Source organism: Vanessa cardui, chromosome 26 (genome assembly GCF_905220365.1).
Source record: "Vanessa cardui chromosome 26, ilVanCard2.1, whole genome shotgun sequence".
NCBI classification, from domain to species: Eukaryota; Metazoa; Arthropoda; class Insecta; order Lepidoptera; family Nymphalidae; genus Vanessa; species Vanessa cardui.
In genome coordinates this window covers 6,490,840-6,510,816 of record NC_061148.1, presented here as the reverse complement: position 1 = coordinate 6,510,816, position 19,977 = coordinate 6,490,840, and the positions used below count along the sequence as shown (strand labels likewise).

The window sequence follows — 19,977 nt, the reverse complement described above, 5'->3', positions numbered from 1 at the left end:
AAAAGATGATATTGGTGGATGCTTTCATGTTCTTAATATATATTCGAGTACCTTATGGGCACTTTAAAGATCCAAATGATAATTCAATTTATATTTATTTACAAGAAACTGTATACTTGGAATCAATTAACATCTTTAATTGACTCATTCAAATTCGAATGTCTCTGTTTTGAAACGGAATATACAAATTCATTGAATTAATGCTGATTTGAATGCTTTATACTTCGAATTTGTCAAGGCAATTTAGACTGTAATAACCAAGAAACAGAAATGAATTTTAATTAACAGAAGATATTGTATCGCTAGTATCAGAAAACCATTTATTCCCATGTTATTTGTTCACGTAAAATACTTAACAAATAGTTTGAAATTAATGAATTAAAAAACGTCTCACGCCCTTTGAAACTAAGCGAGAAAAAAACGTACGCCTATGGATACCTATGGACGTAAATTTGTTTGTAAAGGACTAGCCATAATATTTTCCTTTTGGGGCGCTGGGATGGCCCAGTGGTTAGAAAGCGTGCATCTTTATGCATATATATGTGCTTAATTTGTGTTACAATTCATCTCGTGCTCGGCGGTGAAGGAAAACATCGTGAAGAAACCTGCATGTGTCTAATTTCATCGAAAATTTGCCACATGTGCATTCCGCCAACGCGCATTGGAACAGCGTTGTGGAATATGTACAACCCCCTCCTTAATAAAAGAGGAGGCTTTATCCAAGAAGTGGGAAATTTACAGGCTGTTACTTTACTTTACTTTACTACTACTTTTATATAACGATTCGAGGATACAACCTTGGATCGAGGTTGAATGATATTTCACTTTATAGTGCCTTATCTTATCAGTAAAAGATTTGACCAGTGAAAGGTATAAGAGCTCTTCAATTTTGATCGTTGTAAAACCGAAATGTCCATCACACGCCTATATATGAGTATACAGTACTTTATTATATACTATGTACAAAACAGAAACAATGCTTTAATATAAGCAAAATATATGATTTAATTGATGGTCAACCTAGAATCAAATTATGTATACAAAATACAGTTATTATGAATTCAATAGGTCTTGGTGTACCATTAATTTAATATGCAATGATATTAATGACGGTATAGGTCTGTGACGTCACAGATACCTATATACATAGCTGCGGGTGATATCGCTCGTAAATTTGTATATAAATATCATAATATGCCTATCTATAAGTCTATTTATATTAATATTTTCTTACAAGTCTACGATAGACCCGATCGAAACCTATCCACAAATATAGATAGTTAAAAAGTAATGATTTTTTAGTCGACAACAAATATTCGAAAAAGTCGTACAATCGAGATATTTCGATATTAAATTCAATATGACAGTTCAACGGACGGCCATGTTGGAAATTTATGGGTGCGTTCAGAATAAAAACTTCGTTCATGGATAAGGTGAATTCGATGGAAACTGATCCATAATAAATTATACTTTAATTATTATATATTATATCTGGATGTGACGAACTTAAGTGTTAGAACTAGCGCGCACTGGTAACTTTTGTCACGGTGACTGTTTCGTCACTCTTGTCGAGTCCATGAATATGTATGGAGGTGCGCGCACATTACGACGTGACATTTGTGTCTGTATCTGTACATATTGATATATGACAAAAGTTACCAGTGCACGCTAGTTTTTATAGAGAGATCAGTCAAGCAACACTGTCTTCTTTTGAGTGTCAAATCTGTGACGTCATAAAGAGGGAAATCTTTGTTACACAAATTTAAGCAACGTTAATTAGTGATGCCGTCAACAAGGAAGTTACGAAATTAAATTACAAACGAACATTACGCGCTTTTGTTTTCAATAGCTTAGTTTACAATTAATTTTGAGGACCGACTTTTGAATGTTTTTGAACGAAGCGTGTTGGGAACTGCAAAGATTCCTTTGTAGTGCAATCAACTCTTGAATGCTATTTGTATGCTTGGTTGTAGGGCTTTGTGCTAGCCCGTCTGGGTAGGTACCACCCACTCATGAGTTATTCTTCCGTCAAATAACAGTACTCTGTATTGTTGTGTTCCGGTTTGAAGGGTGAGTGAGCCAGTGTTACTACAGGCACAAAGGACATAACATCTTAGTTCCCAAAGTTGGTGGCACATTGATGATGTAAAGAATAGTTAATATTTCTTACAGCGTCATTGTCTATGGGTGATGGTGACCACTTACCATCAGGTGGCCCATATGCTCGTCCGCCAACCTATACCATAAAAAAATCCAAATAATTTGTAACACACTATTATAGTTTGACTAAAATAACTTTAATTATAAACCCTTGGTACCCATATTCTATAAATTTACATAATACTAGCGATAAGACCCAGCACCGCACTGATGCAACATTAATAAGAATATTCAAAAGCACTCAGGAATAATGTAGTTTTATACCAATTAAAAAACAATTGCGATTCAAAGGGGAAATGCTGCTAGCATCCTTGCCACTATTCCACGTGGTCAAGATTTATACAGTAACTATTTTTTTTTATTTTTACACATATTAATGTTATTAATTCTTATGTTAATAAACAAACACATATAATTGGAAATATTGTACCGCAGATAACCTTCTATACTATATTTTATCGCTTTATAATTTAGTATATGTAGATGTATTTACAAAATTTGTTAGATTACAATCTGACGAGACAGATTATAATCTAACCACATATTGTGAACTGTGAAATATGATTGCAATTTAACGTATTATTTTTCGCTATATTAATCTAATCTAACGCATTTTGTAATCTCACGTTGACATATATATAACATTGAATATACTTACTAAGTATAGTTAGATTGAGTCTTGTGTTTTTTGTGGGTGATCTTATAAAGTCCACCCGACACCTGTACTGCCCACTGTCTTCAGCCCTGAAAAAATGGATACATTATTGAATTTGGTCTTCACATTTCGTACCACCATTTAATTTGTAGGGCTTTTAGGTACGACCCACTGAAAATTACAAAAGTGATACCTTAATAAAAAAAAGAAAAATCAAAATAAACTTTATCCAAGTAGGCTTTTACATGCACTTTTGAATCGTCATTTTACAATTAATTGAGCTACCACCGGTTCAGAAATTAGATTCTACCGAGAAGAACCGACAAGAAACTCAGTAGTTACTCTTTTCAATATTTAAAAATTCAAAGTCAAGTTAGTTAAATACAATTATTTAATCGAATATATCCTGCTTAGAAGTCAACAGGTGTTAACTCGTATCTTGTATCGAATAATATAACTTTTTTAGAAATGTATTTTTTACAAACGATTTGATTTTACGAAACCGCAAAGTTAAAAATGTCTGCGGAATTTTATTATAGAAACGAATAAGGTATCCGTCCCAAGGAGGATGTAGTGACTTTCCGGAGTTGGATATATATTACTAGCAAATAAAGACAGCTGATTGGGAATTAAAATATAAATGAATTTCATTAAATACTCATTAAACAATTAATCAAAAGTCGTTTAAAAATCTCGCAATTAAAAAAAACAAACAGCTGTTTATAAACTTATTATTTTACAAAAACAAAAATCACTAGAAATACAAAGCTCATACGTTTTAGGTATCGTATATCGTAACCCACTTCCCACGAATACAACGGTTTTTTGTATGGGGAAGCTTATTTTGTAAGGCCGTATACACATCAACTCTAAATTTAATAAATATTATACATATAATAAAATTGGAAGGTCTGTTTGTAATATTAAAATAGCCCTTTTGTACTCAATGTATATGTATATATACACGGTACATATACCAAAATAACATTTTTTTTGTCGTTCTGTCTGTCTGTTTGTTCCGGCAAATCTCTGGAACGCTGGACCGATTTTGACGGGACTTTTACTGGCAGATAACTGATATAATAGGGAGTAACTGGGGCTACAATAATATTTTTTTTGTTATATTCAAAGGCGTACAAGGTCGCGGGCACAGCTAGTTAATAAATAATTTACAATATTATGGATGAAAGATTCATATTGTTTTTACGTCGTTTTCTGGAATATTCTATGACGTATAATTAGGTTGAAATAAAATTAATATTTAATTCATTCCGTTCGTTCAAACGTTCATTCCTAATTACATGTTTGTAATCTTCAATAAAATTTAATTACAAATTTAGGAATTTCAATCAAACAGTTGAAAACAAATAAAACATTAAACGTTAACGTAAAAATTGTTTGTGTACTAATTAATTTTGTATTTTCAATAATATGTCCATCTCTGTCTAATAGACCGATTTTGATGAAACCTACACTGTTCCCTAATTTAAAGTACCCAACTTAGATTAAAAATTATCTTGTCAATATAACATTTAGTTTTTAAGAAATTCGTGGACAAACATACATACAACCATACACTTACGAAACTAAGCACACGTGCTTGGGAGCTTATATAGATCATTATACACAAATATAATTTAATTCTAACAATGCTACATACATACGATAACAAAAAAATATATATATTTACCTTAGCTTGGTGAGTAATAACACTGCTGGCTCTGTGTTGGTGCGGAATGTGGCTCGCGTGGACAGCGTCGAGGGATCAGACCAGTGTGACGTCACACCCTCCCGCTTATCATAGCTAATAACAAATATTATTAATTATAAGTTGCCTCTGTTTTTAATATTGCGTTAAATTTTGCTCAACTGTGTTCGAAATTCAAATATTGCATAATTATCAATAATTTTAAAAACTTTTTATTATTTCTATTAATTGAAGGCCTGAGTGTACGAAATTCAATATTTTATTTTAGTGCATTATGACGTCAAGATGCTCAAAATAGCCAACTTCACAAAGTACATTTCCATCTCACTTACACATGTGAAATAAAAGCGAAAGAAATATATTCGGTTGATTTAATTGTTCTTAATATTTGAAAGTTGTATTTTATTACAAATTTAAATTGAGAACGTTTAATTTCTAAGTCAGTGTTAAAGAAGATATTATAGGATTTTAAATTAACATGATTATAATTATTATTATAGATATTTAAAACGCGATATTTACCAAATCGACTTCCATTAAATAAAAATAAAAAACATAGTAAATATCCCGTAATAAATAAGTGTAAGAAAAATTACATTAATCATAATAATAATTATTATTTTATCGTAATTAATTATTTGCATGTAATTATAGAATACTTTTGATTACGCTAAAGCTTGTCAATCGCTGTCAAACAAAGATACTGAACGGTTCTCCCTTTACGACTCTCGTGTGTACGAAGGCTAACAATTTAAAGCGCGCTTTGCTTTGAAGCGAGCATCCCGCCTGTCAGTCAGCGTCAGCGGTTAATATCTTAATCGAGCCTTAAAAGGCACCCGTGATCTGAGGATTTGGTACACGGAGAGAAATAGTTTATCTATGAGCTTAAAGCTTGTGTTTGATATGTATAATGTTTGAGAATTGTTTAAGTGAAAATACTTTTATTTTTGTGCAACGTTTGTTTATGTAACGTTTGAATGAAACGATTCTGAGATATTAGATAATATTTATACAACTCATAAGTGCACAATATAGTAATGTAGGTATAATCATTATTTAAATGTCACTGCGTTTAAGCAGACAAACTCTTATATATTACAAATCACAATCAACCACCTGATGGTAAGTGGTCACCACTTACCATTGCGTTAGCAACGTTGGCAACTAAGATGTTGTTTTTGGTGGTTGTAGTTTGGTTGTACTGGTCACCACTCAAACCGTAACCACAAGGCAAGAAATTCAAAGGCCATTTTCGTCTACATCTTGACATTACCCACAAACCTATTTTAAACTACTAGTACAACAAAGAATATATCGACGATAATTACTGCTGGCGATAATAGAAAATCGATGTAATTACGACTCTTTGAATTGGTAGCCATTTATTTCTTAAATCACCAGTGTCTATGGGCAAAGATCACCTATTATCAGAAAACATGATATTAACTTAAAAGACTTAAAATGGAACTTAGAACTAACACAAAAAATATAGGTCTAGGTAGGTGTTTTCGCACATTTTGAAATATATTTTACATCGTCGTCAGCGATGGAACAAAACATCCTGGAAACTTGCATATATCGGAAGGAAATCTGCCACTTGTGGATCACCGAACCCGCATTTGAGAATCATCCTACTGCCCTTATCCCAATTTTGTTTGGGGTCGTTGCATATCTTCTTCCATACTTTTCTGTCTGACGTCATCTCACACAATAATATTTCCAGCCATATCGTCTTTCACACAATCCATCCATCCTTGGGTCCCCTTTCTCTATATCCATCCATGTCCATTCTCAAGACCTTCCTCCAAACATACTCCTAATTCCTACGCATAACATACCCTTTTGCCATTTTCCATACTAAACTATAATAGAACACTATCGCATCTTAATAATAACAATAATACAATATTAATATTAGTTATGCTGCATACTACGGTTGAGGAAATCCCCGGCTGATACAAGCTTTGAACCCAATAAGCAAGTAAATTAACATCTGCTATTAATAATGTTACTCACGTGTATATCGGCGTGTCGTGCCCTTGCTTATACCAGATGACAAGGCCCATGCTGTCGTTGGGGAGGGCGGGTGTGACGTCACAAGGCAGCTCCACCGCGCCGCCCACGCCAGAATGAAAAGACTCTATAGCAGCTGTAACAAAAACATGTGTTTGTAATTCACTCAAATTATAGAATTATAAATTAGTACGATAATATATGTTATGGAATTATAGCGTAAATTTTTCGTCCGAAAATGTCATGGAAAATCGTTTTTAGTGTAATTTATTTCGCTATAGAGTTGCGTCGACGTTATCAAATAAAATAGATGGTCGATTAATACGAAATTATCTAAGGCTAATAAAATTATCGAAAAAACAATTAGACGAATAATAAGGTCATATTTTCGAACGAATTCATTCGCCCAGAAATTAAAACAAAAAGTGAAAAACTATTTGCAAAATTAGTTCAATAACCCGTAAAAAACTTATTGTTCCTTAAGGTAAAGAGAAACTTTCAGTTTTCGAGAAATTCGTGGACAAACATGCAAACATACACTTACGAAATTAAGCAGACGTGTTTTAAGCACACAATTCTTAAAATGGTTACATATATACATGTCGAATTGATAACCTTCTTATTTTAGATGTCGGTTAAAAAGAAACGCACCATTAGTATTGCACCCGGCTTCGCTCGCAATACTGATACTAGGTATATATACAACAGAATTTGTTTATTTACGTCATCACTTTAGAAACTTCTAAAATTATCAGTGTATCTTTACTACAATGTCTATGTATTATATACAAAAAAAATCCTCTAAAATCACTCTATCTATTATAAAAAACCGCATCAAAATCCGTTGCATAATTTTAAAGATCTGAGCATACATAAGGACAGACGGCAGTAAGCGGCTTTGTTTTATACTGTGTGTTGATAGACAAACTCACACAGATATACTAACACAATGCTAAATTCCAACACTAGTTATTTTCAAAGACTTATTACATAGAATCTTTAATTCGACTTTCAAGTAAACAATCGAGCATATAAGACCAAAATATACAGCAATTTGCACTTTCGTTACTAAATTAACACACACATCTTGTTATTTGCCAGAAAAGCTTGGAAATCGTGATTAAACTCCACTCTCTTCTTATAAACCTTGATTAACCTTGTAATTATACTCTCAGTAATAGAAGTTTAAATTTTATGACCCGAGTTGACACGACAAATATTTATGTGTACAATGTAAAGCTTATTAAATAAGTTCTCTTTATGCTATGAAAACTTTGAAAGCTCCGTGCAAGTGTCTGGGTTGGTACAAAACATTAATCATATATTCTAAATGCTAGACATGACTATTTATTTATTTTTTTATGACATAGGTAGCAAACGAGTAGGAGGCTCACCTGATGCAAAGTGATTACCACCGCCCATAGACATTTGCAACACCAGGGGACTTGATGGTGCGTTGCCGGCCTTTAAGAAAAGAGTACGCTTTTCTTGAAGGTTCCCATGTCGTATCGGTTCGGAAAAACCGCCGGCATTTATGTTTATAGATAAGAATTATTAACATGGTGTCCTTAAATACACAATGCTTACGTCTGTCTAATATGAATTGAAACTTGTTGGTCGTCGAATGGTGAATGCGAATTCTGATCCTCTACGCGAAGAACGAACGAACCCTGTCACCAGTGAAAGCAATAACACGAAGTGTTATACTCTTTTAATGAAGTATTTCACAGTACTACTGCAAGATCCAAAGTTTCAATAGAAAAAGAGCCTATAAGTATTTTGGAACAAGCGAATGTTTGGGTCGTTCGCTCGCTTCGGATTTTTCCGGAGTGACCTCGGCTGTTACCATGAGACAGGGACAGCAATGCGTTTCAAGTTAGTGAGCCAGTGTTACTACATACAGTCGGAGTAAGAAAAGGTTCAACACCTTAAGATCTATTTTCGTGTGCTCAGTGTATTAACTATTCCTTACACATCGTGAATGCGCCACCAACTAAGATGCTATGTCCCTTGTGCCTGTAGTTACACTGGCTCACTCACCCTTCAAACCGTAATACAACAATCGTACTTTCTGTTGTATAGCGTTAGGATATCTGATGAGTGGGTGGCAACTATCCAGGCGGACTTGCACAAAGCCCTACCCTACCCTACCAAGTATGGGATAATCTGCTTTACCGATCGAGAATGACATATTGCGTCGCAACGATTCAATGATTAGATTCAAAAGGTACTAAGAGTTTAAGACTTGATAAAGGAATGAATTTGAAAACTGACGAAGGTTTTTTTACTCTGACTGTACATGAGAGAGTAATATCTGTGTTTGATGTCTAATATCCCATTCATTGGCAATGGAAGAAATTGTGTATACTTCTAAAAGCGCAAATGTGACGTGACTTATGTGACTTAAAAAAACATCTCATTTCAGAAGATATATTGCGTTTCTAAAATGTCTTATTACATAATATAATAATACAAGAGGCATCTCTTCGCAGTTTCCGTTCTCGCTTGAAATTTAATTTATCAACGTGACGAACGCTATTTTCGTATTCTTGTAATCTATAAACAGATTCTTTTAAAAAATAAAACAGGTTAGCTATAAATAATGAGACCATATACTCATATATTACAGTATGATATTAAATTTGGTTTAACATTTAATTATTCCATTATAGTAAGAGATAAATAAAGGATTTTTATGAAGTAGGTATAGGTGATTATGAGTTAGGGATTTATAGGTAGGCGGATGAACAAAAGGGCCACCAGATAGTAAGTAATCTGTCTGCTAAAAAGTCTACCCATAGATAATGGCACTAAAAAAATATTATCCATTCCTTATATTGTTTATGGCATCAACCGTGAAAAGTAAGATTTTATATCCATTGTGCTTTTACACTGGCTCACTCACCATTAAAATCAGAACACATCAATACTGAGTATGACTGTTTGGTGGTAGAATATCTGATGAGTGAGTGGTACCCAGACGGGCTTGTCCAATGACCTAACACTCAATATAAACGCAAGAAAACCTTCCGTTCTTGGAAATATATTTTCAATTTATTATATATAGGAAAAGGAAATATTAAAGACGTCCATAGGCGCTTATTATAGCATCGAATAGACCGGAAGTATTGTCCGAGAAAACTTGAAAACTTGTTATAAGTTTCGTTCTCGTATTTCCTGATATATCTTTTTTTAAATAATATTTAGAAAGATAAATATAGAAAAGGCGGTTCAATAAAGCATTAATACCTAGAACGTGATAAAACTCTTTTTGAATAAAACAATTCAAAATCCGGTTCAATCCGGTATAATCCAGTCCAATCAAATGGGGGTCAATAATAAATAATTATTCAATACTTATTCCATTACTTCACACATGTCGAATATGGCGTTATACACGGCTGAAGTTTCCTAAACGACCCCCACTCTATGTCACAAAACATGTGACTTCAAGGGGTAAAAATGTTTTTGTAAATTTTGAAAAACCTAGAATAGTGTAATACTTAACACCATTAAGGGCCCTTAGCCCACACCACGCTATAAAATAAATTCACGAGCTCCAAATTCATTACAACCACTAATAAAGTCTTAAGAATTTGAACAACAGACCCACTCTGTTCTCCGGCAAAAGTTTGCACAACAATTGTAGGTAATTCAAAAGGAGCCGAACCCTCGGAATGACCTCTTACAATAGAAATCCATCTAGAAGCGATTTTTCACGCCTGCGCACAATAGTCCTTCAAAAATCACGCATAAATATTGCGAGGTGTTTTTTATTTTCAAAAGACTTTATGGCCACTCGAGATTTGTGGCCAGAATTATGTTTTAAAACCTTTTCAAACTTCTTGCGGAGCAAAGAGGTTACATATCGGGGTAAGAGAAGTAATTATGTTGTACTTGGTTCGGAGTGAACGTATTTTTTTTTTTCGTCTAGAAATTTACTTGAAAAATATTGTTACGTTTTATTTCTTATTTTGCTGACTTTTTAGAATATAACTCGAGAATGTAACGATCACCTCAAGAGTGTTTCAGTTATACGTTATATGTAACAAATATATGTTCATTGTTAACGAAAATTGTTGAAAAAAAATATAAGATCTCACTGAGATTTTACCACCAGTTCTTATATCGTTTGAGGAGTTTATTGTCGAACCTGTATTAGGTTTTTGACAGTCAATAAATATTTCAGCTCCATCCTCAGAAGAGACTCGAGTATGTACGCAAAGTATATCAATGTGCTAAAGTGTTTTCAAACATATCCTCAGGTACATTACGATACGATTTTGAGATGTGAGTTTACGTGGATTTCGAGGCTAGAAAACTGACATGACATGTAGATCTGTTAACATTCAGCATCCATATCACGTGATACTTCTTAAACTACTATTTAGAATTGGAAAGTGAAAATGTTGTTTACTAAGTAGTGACATTTATGCATACAAAACAATTCGAATACACTAAGTACTGCTAGGCTGATTTATATAGTTATTTTCTTAGTCTTATGTCTTATGGAATATTGTCATGGGGTAATGCAGGTAAAACAAACGTACGTATACAAATTTTGTCAATTTGTTCCGGCTTATTTCTGTAACGGCTGGACCGATTTTAACGAAACTTTACACTGGCAGATAGCTAATTTAATAACAAATAACTTAGGCTACAATGATAACTTTTTTTGTTAAATTCAAACGCACGAAGTCGCGGGAATAGCTAGTGAACTATAACGGTTTTAGCGGAAAATAAACGAATTGTTTAAAATAATTTAAACCATCACGTATCAAGCACGTAAATTAGTTCTCAACGCCTGTTTATTAATAAAAAAAAAAACTAATTATTTAGTAAATATTAACTTGGTAAAAAAAACATCTTCAAATAAAACGTAACAAGAATTTCTATTATGGAAAATGTTTTTTGGATCCTGGATAAAATGTTTTATATTACATTAATTTCAATAAAACGTCGGTCCCTTAGTAAAAGAATATATTAGCATTTTATTTTTAGTCGGCACGAGTCCTTTTTGCCTTCAGAATAATATATTAAAACTTGGTACAATACGGTTCAGTAAGTCGTATTCGATTCCGAAAAGTAAATATCGGTTTAATTTGTGACGACTTTTGTTAGGAAACATAGTTATAGTGATATCTACTTAGATATTCATCTATCAAATAAGATTCTGAGTCGAAACTGTTATTAAAACTTATATTTTACTAAGAAATATTAATATTTAGGACCTTAATTAAATTATCATATTATGCTTGCTATACCATTTCTTATAATAAAACATATATATAATAATCTATATGGATATAAAGACGAGATGGCCCAGTGGTTAGAACGCGTGCATCTTAACCGATGGTTGCGGGTTCAAACCCAGGCAAGCACCGCTGAATCATGTGCTTAATTTGGCTTTATAATTCATCTCGTGCTCAGCGGTGAAGGAAAACATCGTGAGGAAACCTGCATGTGACATATTTCATAGAAATTCTGCCACATGTGTATTCCACCAACCCGCATTGGAACAGCGTGGTGGAATATGTTCCAAAACCTTCTCCTTAAAGGGAGAGGAGGCCTTTAGCCCAGCAGTGGGAATTTACAGGCTGTTGTTGTTGTATATGGATATAGACGAGAGTCTTATCTGCCTAAACCACATTCAAGATTGTAAAAGTAGCGTCAAATAAAAAACTAACTGCAGTGAAGTGAAGCAACACAAGTGAATACAAACCCTGATAGGAACGACGTGTCTTTGTTGTAAATACTGAGTCACTTAAATAATTAATTGTAAAGTAACAGCCTGTAAATTTCCCTCAGCTTAGGATAAGGTCTCCTCTTCCATTAAGGAGAGGGTTTGGAACATATTCCACCACGCTTTTCCAATGCGGGTGGAAAGCATATGTGACAGAATTTCGATAAATAAATAAATAAATAAATATGAGACAACATCACATACATTACTCTGATCCCAATATAAGTAGCTGAAGCACTTTTGTTATGGAAATCAGAAGTAACGACGGTACCACAAACACCCAGACCCAAGACAACATAGAAAACTAATGGTAATCTACATCGACTCGGCCGGGAATCGAACCCGGGACCTCAGAGTGGCGTACCCATGAAAACCGGTGTACACACCACTCGACCACGGAGGTCGTCAAATTAGACACATGCAGGTTTCCTCACGATGTTTTCCTTCACCGCCGAGCACGAGATGAATTATAAACACAAATTAAGAACATATTTATATAGTGGTGCTTGCCTGGATTTGAACCCGCAATCATCGGTTAAGATGCACGTGTTCTAACCACAGAGCCATCTCAGCTTAATAATTAATTGATTATTAATAAATGAAAAACGATATCTCACTACATGATATTATTATTATTTATAGTATATAATAATAACAACCTGTCAATTTCCCATTGCTGGGCTAAGGCCTCCTCTTTTATTAGTCACATATCTGTATGAATCCTCACGATGTTTTCTTTGACCGCCAAGCACCAAAATTATAAGCACATGAAAATTCAGCGGTGCTTGTCTGAGTTTGAACTCGCAATCATCAGTTAAGATGTTAAGATTAGATAAGATAAATATACTTTATTGTACACCGAAACAGAAAAAAAAATACAAGAAGCGCGTTCTAACCACTGTTCCATCTCGGCTCTTATTATTTAATTGTCATGATCTTTAATACACATAAACATTAGTTCATGTGTATCTTAACGATATGGTTATAAATATTGCACAAATAAAACATCGAGAACTGTCCAATTGTCTGTTCTCTATAACGAGTGACAATAAATCAACACCAATTGCCAACTGACACGGCGAGAGAAAGTGCAGACATTTAAATTGATATGATGACAATTTATTACGGCTCCGTATTATTGGATGGAATTAATTTGTCATAATATCGTCTTGACCGATTTCGGTTATTGAAACCAGTCTTGGAAGACCTCCAACTCAACTCAAATTCCTCTATATTTTTTGAGGGTGTTGGTTGATATGTTAGGCAAAAAAGTAGACTATTTCCTTGGTGTTCAATTTTGCTTCATAGAAAATTCGGCTCAGCGGTTTGGTCGCGAAAGAGCAACAAACAAACAGTACTTACTTTCACGCTTATAATATTAATATAAATGGAAGCATTCCACTTTTCACAGTTTGGTATGGCAAAGCAAAGGTCCAAGAAAGGACATAGGCTACTTTATTTGCCTGACACATGACAACCAACACTGTAAAACGCGAGCGAATCCGCGGGTGAGAACTTAGCGGGCTTAGATAAAGGTATATATGGGCTATTATCTACTTCGTAAATGTATGTAGTAATGTTTTAAGGGCTAGTATTTCCCTTTGAGAAGAAGGCTTGGAGATAACCACCACGCGGCTCCAATGTTGCAACAGATTGAAATTGGGCACATACAGGCTTTCTCAAGAAGAAGAAGGCTTTTTCCATGCCGAGCACGAGATTAATTATAAACAAAATTTAGTGCTCATCTGGGTTCGAACCGGAATCATCATACCTTCCTGCCCTTATCCCAATTATTTTGGGTCGGTGCATGTGGTCTCCTTCCATACTTCTCTGTCCCATACCATATCGTCTTTCACACAAAAGCGGAATTTTGAACCGGAATCGTCGGTTAAAATGCACCCGTTGTAACCACTGTGCCTATTGGCTATTATCGATTATATGGAAAGAACAAAAGTGACTTACAAAGACATACGATTTACAAACAACTATTGACGAATTGAATTGAATAATTTAGACGATAGTGGTCACTTTGTCAATTGTCTGATGAACTTTGTCTAGCCCCATGTAGCCCCTATTATGTAGCAAACTGGAAACATACCGCAAAACATGACTGATATGTTTTGATACTTTACTTATTATAATTACAAGCAGCCTGCCCCCCCCCCCTCCTCCTCAGGCTTCAGTCCGGTTTGACAATTTTTTTATATTTTTACCTTTTACTTATAGTTGTTTTTTCTTGCTTTTTTCGACGTTATTAACAATTGTGAGGTATTTAAGCTATTTCGATTTTTTTGCAAGAACCTTAATAAATTATATTTCCGAACCTTCCTTGTCTATTAGAGAAAACCTCATGAAAATCCATTCAGTAGTTTTGGAGTTTATCGCAAACATACAGATAGACAGACGTGGACTTTGTTTTATAATATGTAGTGTTAACATTTAAAGTTAAATACATCAAGATAGCGTATCGCTGCATTGTAGTGTTCAATATTTCTAGTTTTATTACATAATCGCGTTGCTCGTCGACTTCGCGCTCACCATTAGCTATTGAACATTGAATGTCCATTTCAAAAGACTTTTAAAAATAAAATAATCCTATTTTTCAAGCATTGGTAACAAAACATAAAGTTAAACCTCAAAAAATTAATAAGACTCCAACAAAAGATATATATCAAATATATATACTTATTGTTAATCAATATGAGGTTGTATGCTTATTCAATCATAAAAATAAAACATAATATGTACCATTAAAAAAATACACTTAAATTCACTTATAATAAAAAGTGAAAAGAATAAATAAATAAGAGACGACATCACATACATTACTCTGATCCCAATGTAAGTAGCTAAAGCACTTGTGTTATGGAAAATCAGAAGTAACGACGGTACCATAACCACCCAACAAGACAACATAGAAAACTAATACATATGGTATATACGTAACGACAAATATCAAGATTATTTTTCTAGAAAGTGTGTTATATTATTTAAAAACCTATTCTATTTGTGTAATGTTACCTTCATCTACAAAATAATCATTAAAATTACCTAATTATAATTTAAGTAAGGCAAGGCGAATACTCTGAATTATTTGCTTACATTACGCTAATAATTATTTATACTGTGTTTAATTATTAAATCATTTGTCAGTTTATGTGTGTTACAATTTACAATAAATCGTCTTATTAATATATATTCTAGCGGATTTAACAATAATAATTATTGTAGCCTAAGTAACTCCTTATTATATAAGTTATCTGCCAGTGAAAGTCTCTTCAAAATCGGTTTAGCCGTTTCAGAGATTAGCCGGAGCAAATAGAACTAAAAACTAATCAGTGCGCGGGTTTTATCAAATTCATTTCATAACGTGAAGAAAAATTGAACAACATTTTAATAAGCGCTCTAGGTCATTGTATAAGTAGGTATGGCAGTATAAAAAGCTACCACATAATATTTACGAAGAATCAGACGAAACCTTTATTAAATGCTGTTTTCTTGACTTTCTCTTTGGGAAACATTCACATTTGTCAGGTCTGGATTTAGGATTCACTAAAAAAACCGAGGCAACTGTCCTAATGCCTATACAAGAGAGTGTCAATAGAGGTCAAATTATATTAATATTAATCTATATTAATAATATAATAAATGTGAAAGTAACTCTGTGTATTTCTGTCAGTCGCTCTTTCACGACTAAACTGCTGAACCGAATTAGATGAAATTTGCTACCTAGCAAACTTGAACTACAAGACAGGACATAGGTTACTTTTTTTTCCGGACACAACACAACCAACACCCTTAAATACGAGCAAAGCTGCAGGCGTTAGTAGTATTACATTATTGCTGTTATATGCTCTACTCTGTTTCCCGAGGCTCTCCAAGCCCGACCTTCGCATTTTCATCATTGAAAAATGTTACATTAATTCCTGAGTAATATGATAATATGGTAACTAAGTCGTATTAAGCAATTAATTAACTTCGGCAACGCCATCTAGCGATAATTAAACAACAAATCAACGTTAATGCTGTCAACCAATCAAGCCGGAGTATCCCCACATCTAATCACATCACGTCATCTACCAAGCCTTAATTTGGGGACGGAGTTTGAGGAGCACTGAACGACATTAGTTATTTCGTGATACAAGAATTTAACTGGGCTAATCCGTATTTTGATTTACTGATTAATTAAATGTGTTACGTTTGATCTTTTTGTTAAATATTTATTATTTATATTTGCTTAACTAAATCCTGTATTTAATAAATAATAGCGACCCGTCCCAGCTTCGCACGGGTTAAAATAAGTTTTTTTTTATATTATTATAAATAAATATAAATATGAGACAACATCACATACATTACTCTGATCCCAATGTAAGTAGCCAAAGCACTTGTGTTATGGAAAATCAGAAGTAACGACGGTACCACAAACACCCAGACCCGAGACAACATAAACTAATTATAATCTACATTGACTCGGCCGGGAATCGAACCCGGGACGTCGGAGTGGCGTATCCATGAAAACCGGTGTACACACCACTCGACCACGGAGGTCGTCAGTTTTATGTTCCTTTATTCCTATATGTTTAACAATTGTCTTTCTATTTCACCTTATTTACACAAAAACCATAATGAATTATATACTTAAATCTTCCTCATAAATCCCTCTGTCCATAAGTGAAAACCGCATGAAGATCCGTTCAGTAGTTTTAGAGTTTAACGCGAACATACAGACAGACGCGGACTTTGTTTTAAAATATGTAGGGATCATGTTGCAAATCGTTTAGATAAAAATACTAATTATATATAATTAATTGTGATAGTTTCATCTCCATAGTATTTATGTGTTGTTATGCAATTTTGGCATTTAGCATATATATTAAAAAGTATAATTTATTAACATAAGCATTAATAACACTAAATGCTTTAATATATACAAATATGAACTAAAACTAGTTACTGTATAAATCTTGACCGCGTGGAATGGTGGCAAGTATGCTAGCACCATTTCTCCGTTGAATCGCAATTCCGATCCTCTGGGCAAAAAACGAACCAGCCCTCCTGTCACCAGTGGAGGCAATGAGGCGAGGTATTATACTTTTGATGAAGCTTTTTGCACCACTACTCCAAGGGCCAAGCGTTTCGACAACAAATGGAACAAAACTATATTATATATATATTATAGTGAATACATACTGTATGAATGTTTCGTCAGTTTTTTACAAACGATATAATAATCCATGGAAATAACAGCTCGTTAAAATGTTATGGAATTTTGACAACAGAATATGTCTTTGTATTTATTTTAATCATAAGCCATTATTCCCTTTATGGTTAAGTCACTTGGTGGTAGGGTTAGGTTAGGTTAGGTTAGCAAGCCCGCCTGGCTAGGTACCACCCACTCATCAGATATTCTACCGCTAAACAACAGTACGCAGTATAGTTGTGTTCCGGTTTGAAGGGTGAGTGAGCGAGTGTAACTACAGGCACAAGGGACATAACATCTTAGTTCCCAAGGGTGGTGGCACATTGACGATGCAAGGAATAGTTAATATTTTTACAGCGTCATTGTCTATGGGTGACGATGACCACTTACCATCAGGTGGCCCATATGCTCGTCCGCAAACCTATTCCATAAAAATAAAAATAAGCATTTGGCATCGGACATCGAAACGTCGCGATGTCATTGGTCGACAGCTTGAATGATCTATAATATTCATTACTGATTGGTGAAAAACTGGCGTTTTGAATATCGAGTTGTTCGGAACTTATGAAATAAAATTAAAGTGGTTAAGTAGTTAAGTGGAATAGTTTTGAATTTTAAATTTAGAACTGTGAGTAGTATACAATTTAGCTCAGCTTTTTAAAATTGTTTGCATGGCATAGGTAATTCTGAGGTTTGTATATACCTGGTGTGTTTGAAATAGGCTGTAATCTCAAATTTAACGAGTTACTACAACTAAATTTAAATTTGACGTTGTAAATATTAGAATTGTTATTTTTTACGCTAACCATAGGTTATATTGTTAATTTGTATTTCAATAAATTCAAAACTTATGCATACATTAACTTCCATTAAAAAAATTCAATAATAAAGTTAAAATAACTGTTAAACAATGCTTTTATTAAGATAATTATTGAACAAAGTTTATTGACGATATGAATGAAAAAAACGGGGAATTGATAAATAAAATGTCGTTGATTTTCATTCGGTCATCACAATGATGCTTTGAACGAATGCTTATGAACTGTAGTGCTATTCTGTGACAAGTAACTCGACTCTCACCGCAGAAGATGAAAAAGATTTCATAAAAAATATGTTTTGGAGTTCCATCTTCGACTAGTAAAATAACCTATCTACAATTTTTCTTAAATAAGTTCACACATTGAGGTTTCCAATTGATATAAAAGCCTATAATAGAAACTTTTTTCCACACCCCCCCCCCCCCACTTCAGTGGGCGGTATGTGGAACTCGCCGGTGCCCAAGACAGCTACACCGGAATACCCACTAAAAAACCAGCGGTCTCCGCCTATTTAGCGGGCATCACAGGACTTTAACAATATAAACCTAAATTAAAACAAAAACAAAAGCATTATTAATACAATTATTATTACCAGAATAGCAAAGCGAATAAAGATTATTATCGCTCCAGATCAATCATATAGATTACATCTCCGAGTTATTTACAGATGAATAAACATTTACGTGACAAGACGAGCAATGTATCCGCAAAACAAATCATCAGACGAGAGCGTCCGTCATATCATCTCAGTGTTTGTGGAGAAATGATCCTGTTTCAGGGTTGGAACATTGGAATGGGAAATGCGTTTTTATTAGTATATACTAATAATAAAAATGTGAAAGTAAATCTGTCTGTCTGCCGCTCTTTCACAACCAAACCGCTGAACCAATTTGATGATATTTGGTATGAAGCAAACTTGAACTGAAAGAAAGGACATAGACTTTTTGCCCGACCCATTGTTAGCCAATCAACACCCTAAATAGCAAGCAAAGCCTCAGAGTGGCGTACCCATGAATCCCGGTGTAAACACCGACCACCGAGGTCGTCAGTTATTTACACTATTATTAATATTAAGTCTTTAAATATATACAAATATAAAGTAACTGTATATATAATGACCGCGTGGAATAGTAGCAAGAATGCTAGCAGCATTTCCCTGTTGAATCGCAATTCCGCTCTTGGGCAAAAAACGAAACTTCTGTCACCAGTGGAGGCAATAAGGCGAGGTGCTGTACTTTTAATGAACCTTTTTGCACTCTAAGGTTCAAGTGAATTATTCGTATCATATATTCCTAGATCCATTATTTAATGTATGGTACATATCAGAATAAATATCGTTACATTATAATATATCTCGTGACATTGTAATTCTCTCGAGATTGTGATTGAAGTGAACTATGGCAATTTTATACGTCTGAAAGTGGAAGCAACGTTTGATGTAACAAACCTTGAACAGTTACACAACCATGTTCTGCACAGGTCTTTTAAAAATGGTTTTTTAGCCCAAAATTGTTTACCATTCATTATTTCAGCCTAATGTTATTTTGTTACGTATTATAATAGCCTGTAAATTTCCCACTATTGGGCTAAGGCCTCTTCTCTCATTAAGGAGAGGCTTTGGAACATATTCCATCACGCTATTCCAATGCGGGTTGGTGGAATGCACATGTGGCAGAA

General features: G+C 34.0%; 1 protein-coding gene across 1 annotated transcript in view; it reads right to left on the bottom strand.

Annotated features, from left to right (window-relative positions):
• Positions 1-19,977, bottom strand: part of LOC124540837 (hemicentin-1-like) — a 141,042-nt gene that overhangs the window by 24,312 nt on the left and 96,753 nt on the right. The window contains exons 3-5 of the mRNA XM_047118563.1: positions 6,540-6,672; positions 4,506-4,619; positions 2,819-2,904 (exon numbers count right to left, since the gene is read on the bottom strand). Coding sequence (XP_046974519.1) covers positions 2,819-2,904; positions 4,506-4,619; positions 6,540-6,672 — 333 coding nt within the window. The remainder of the gene's footprint in view (positions 1-2,818; positions 2,905-4,505; positions 4,620-6,539; positions 6,673-19,977) is intronic.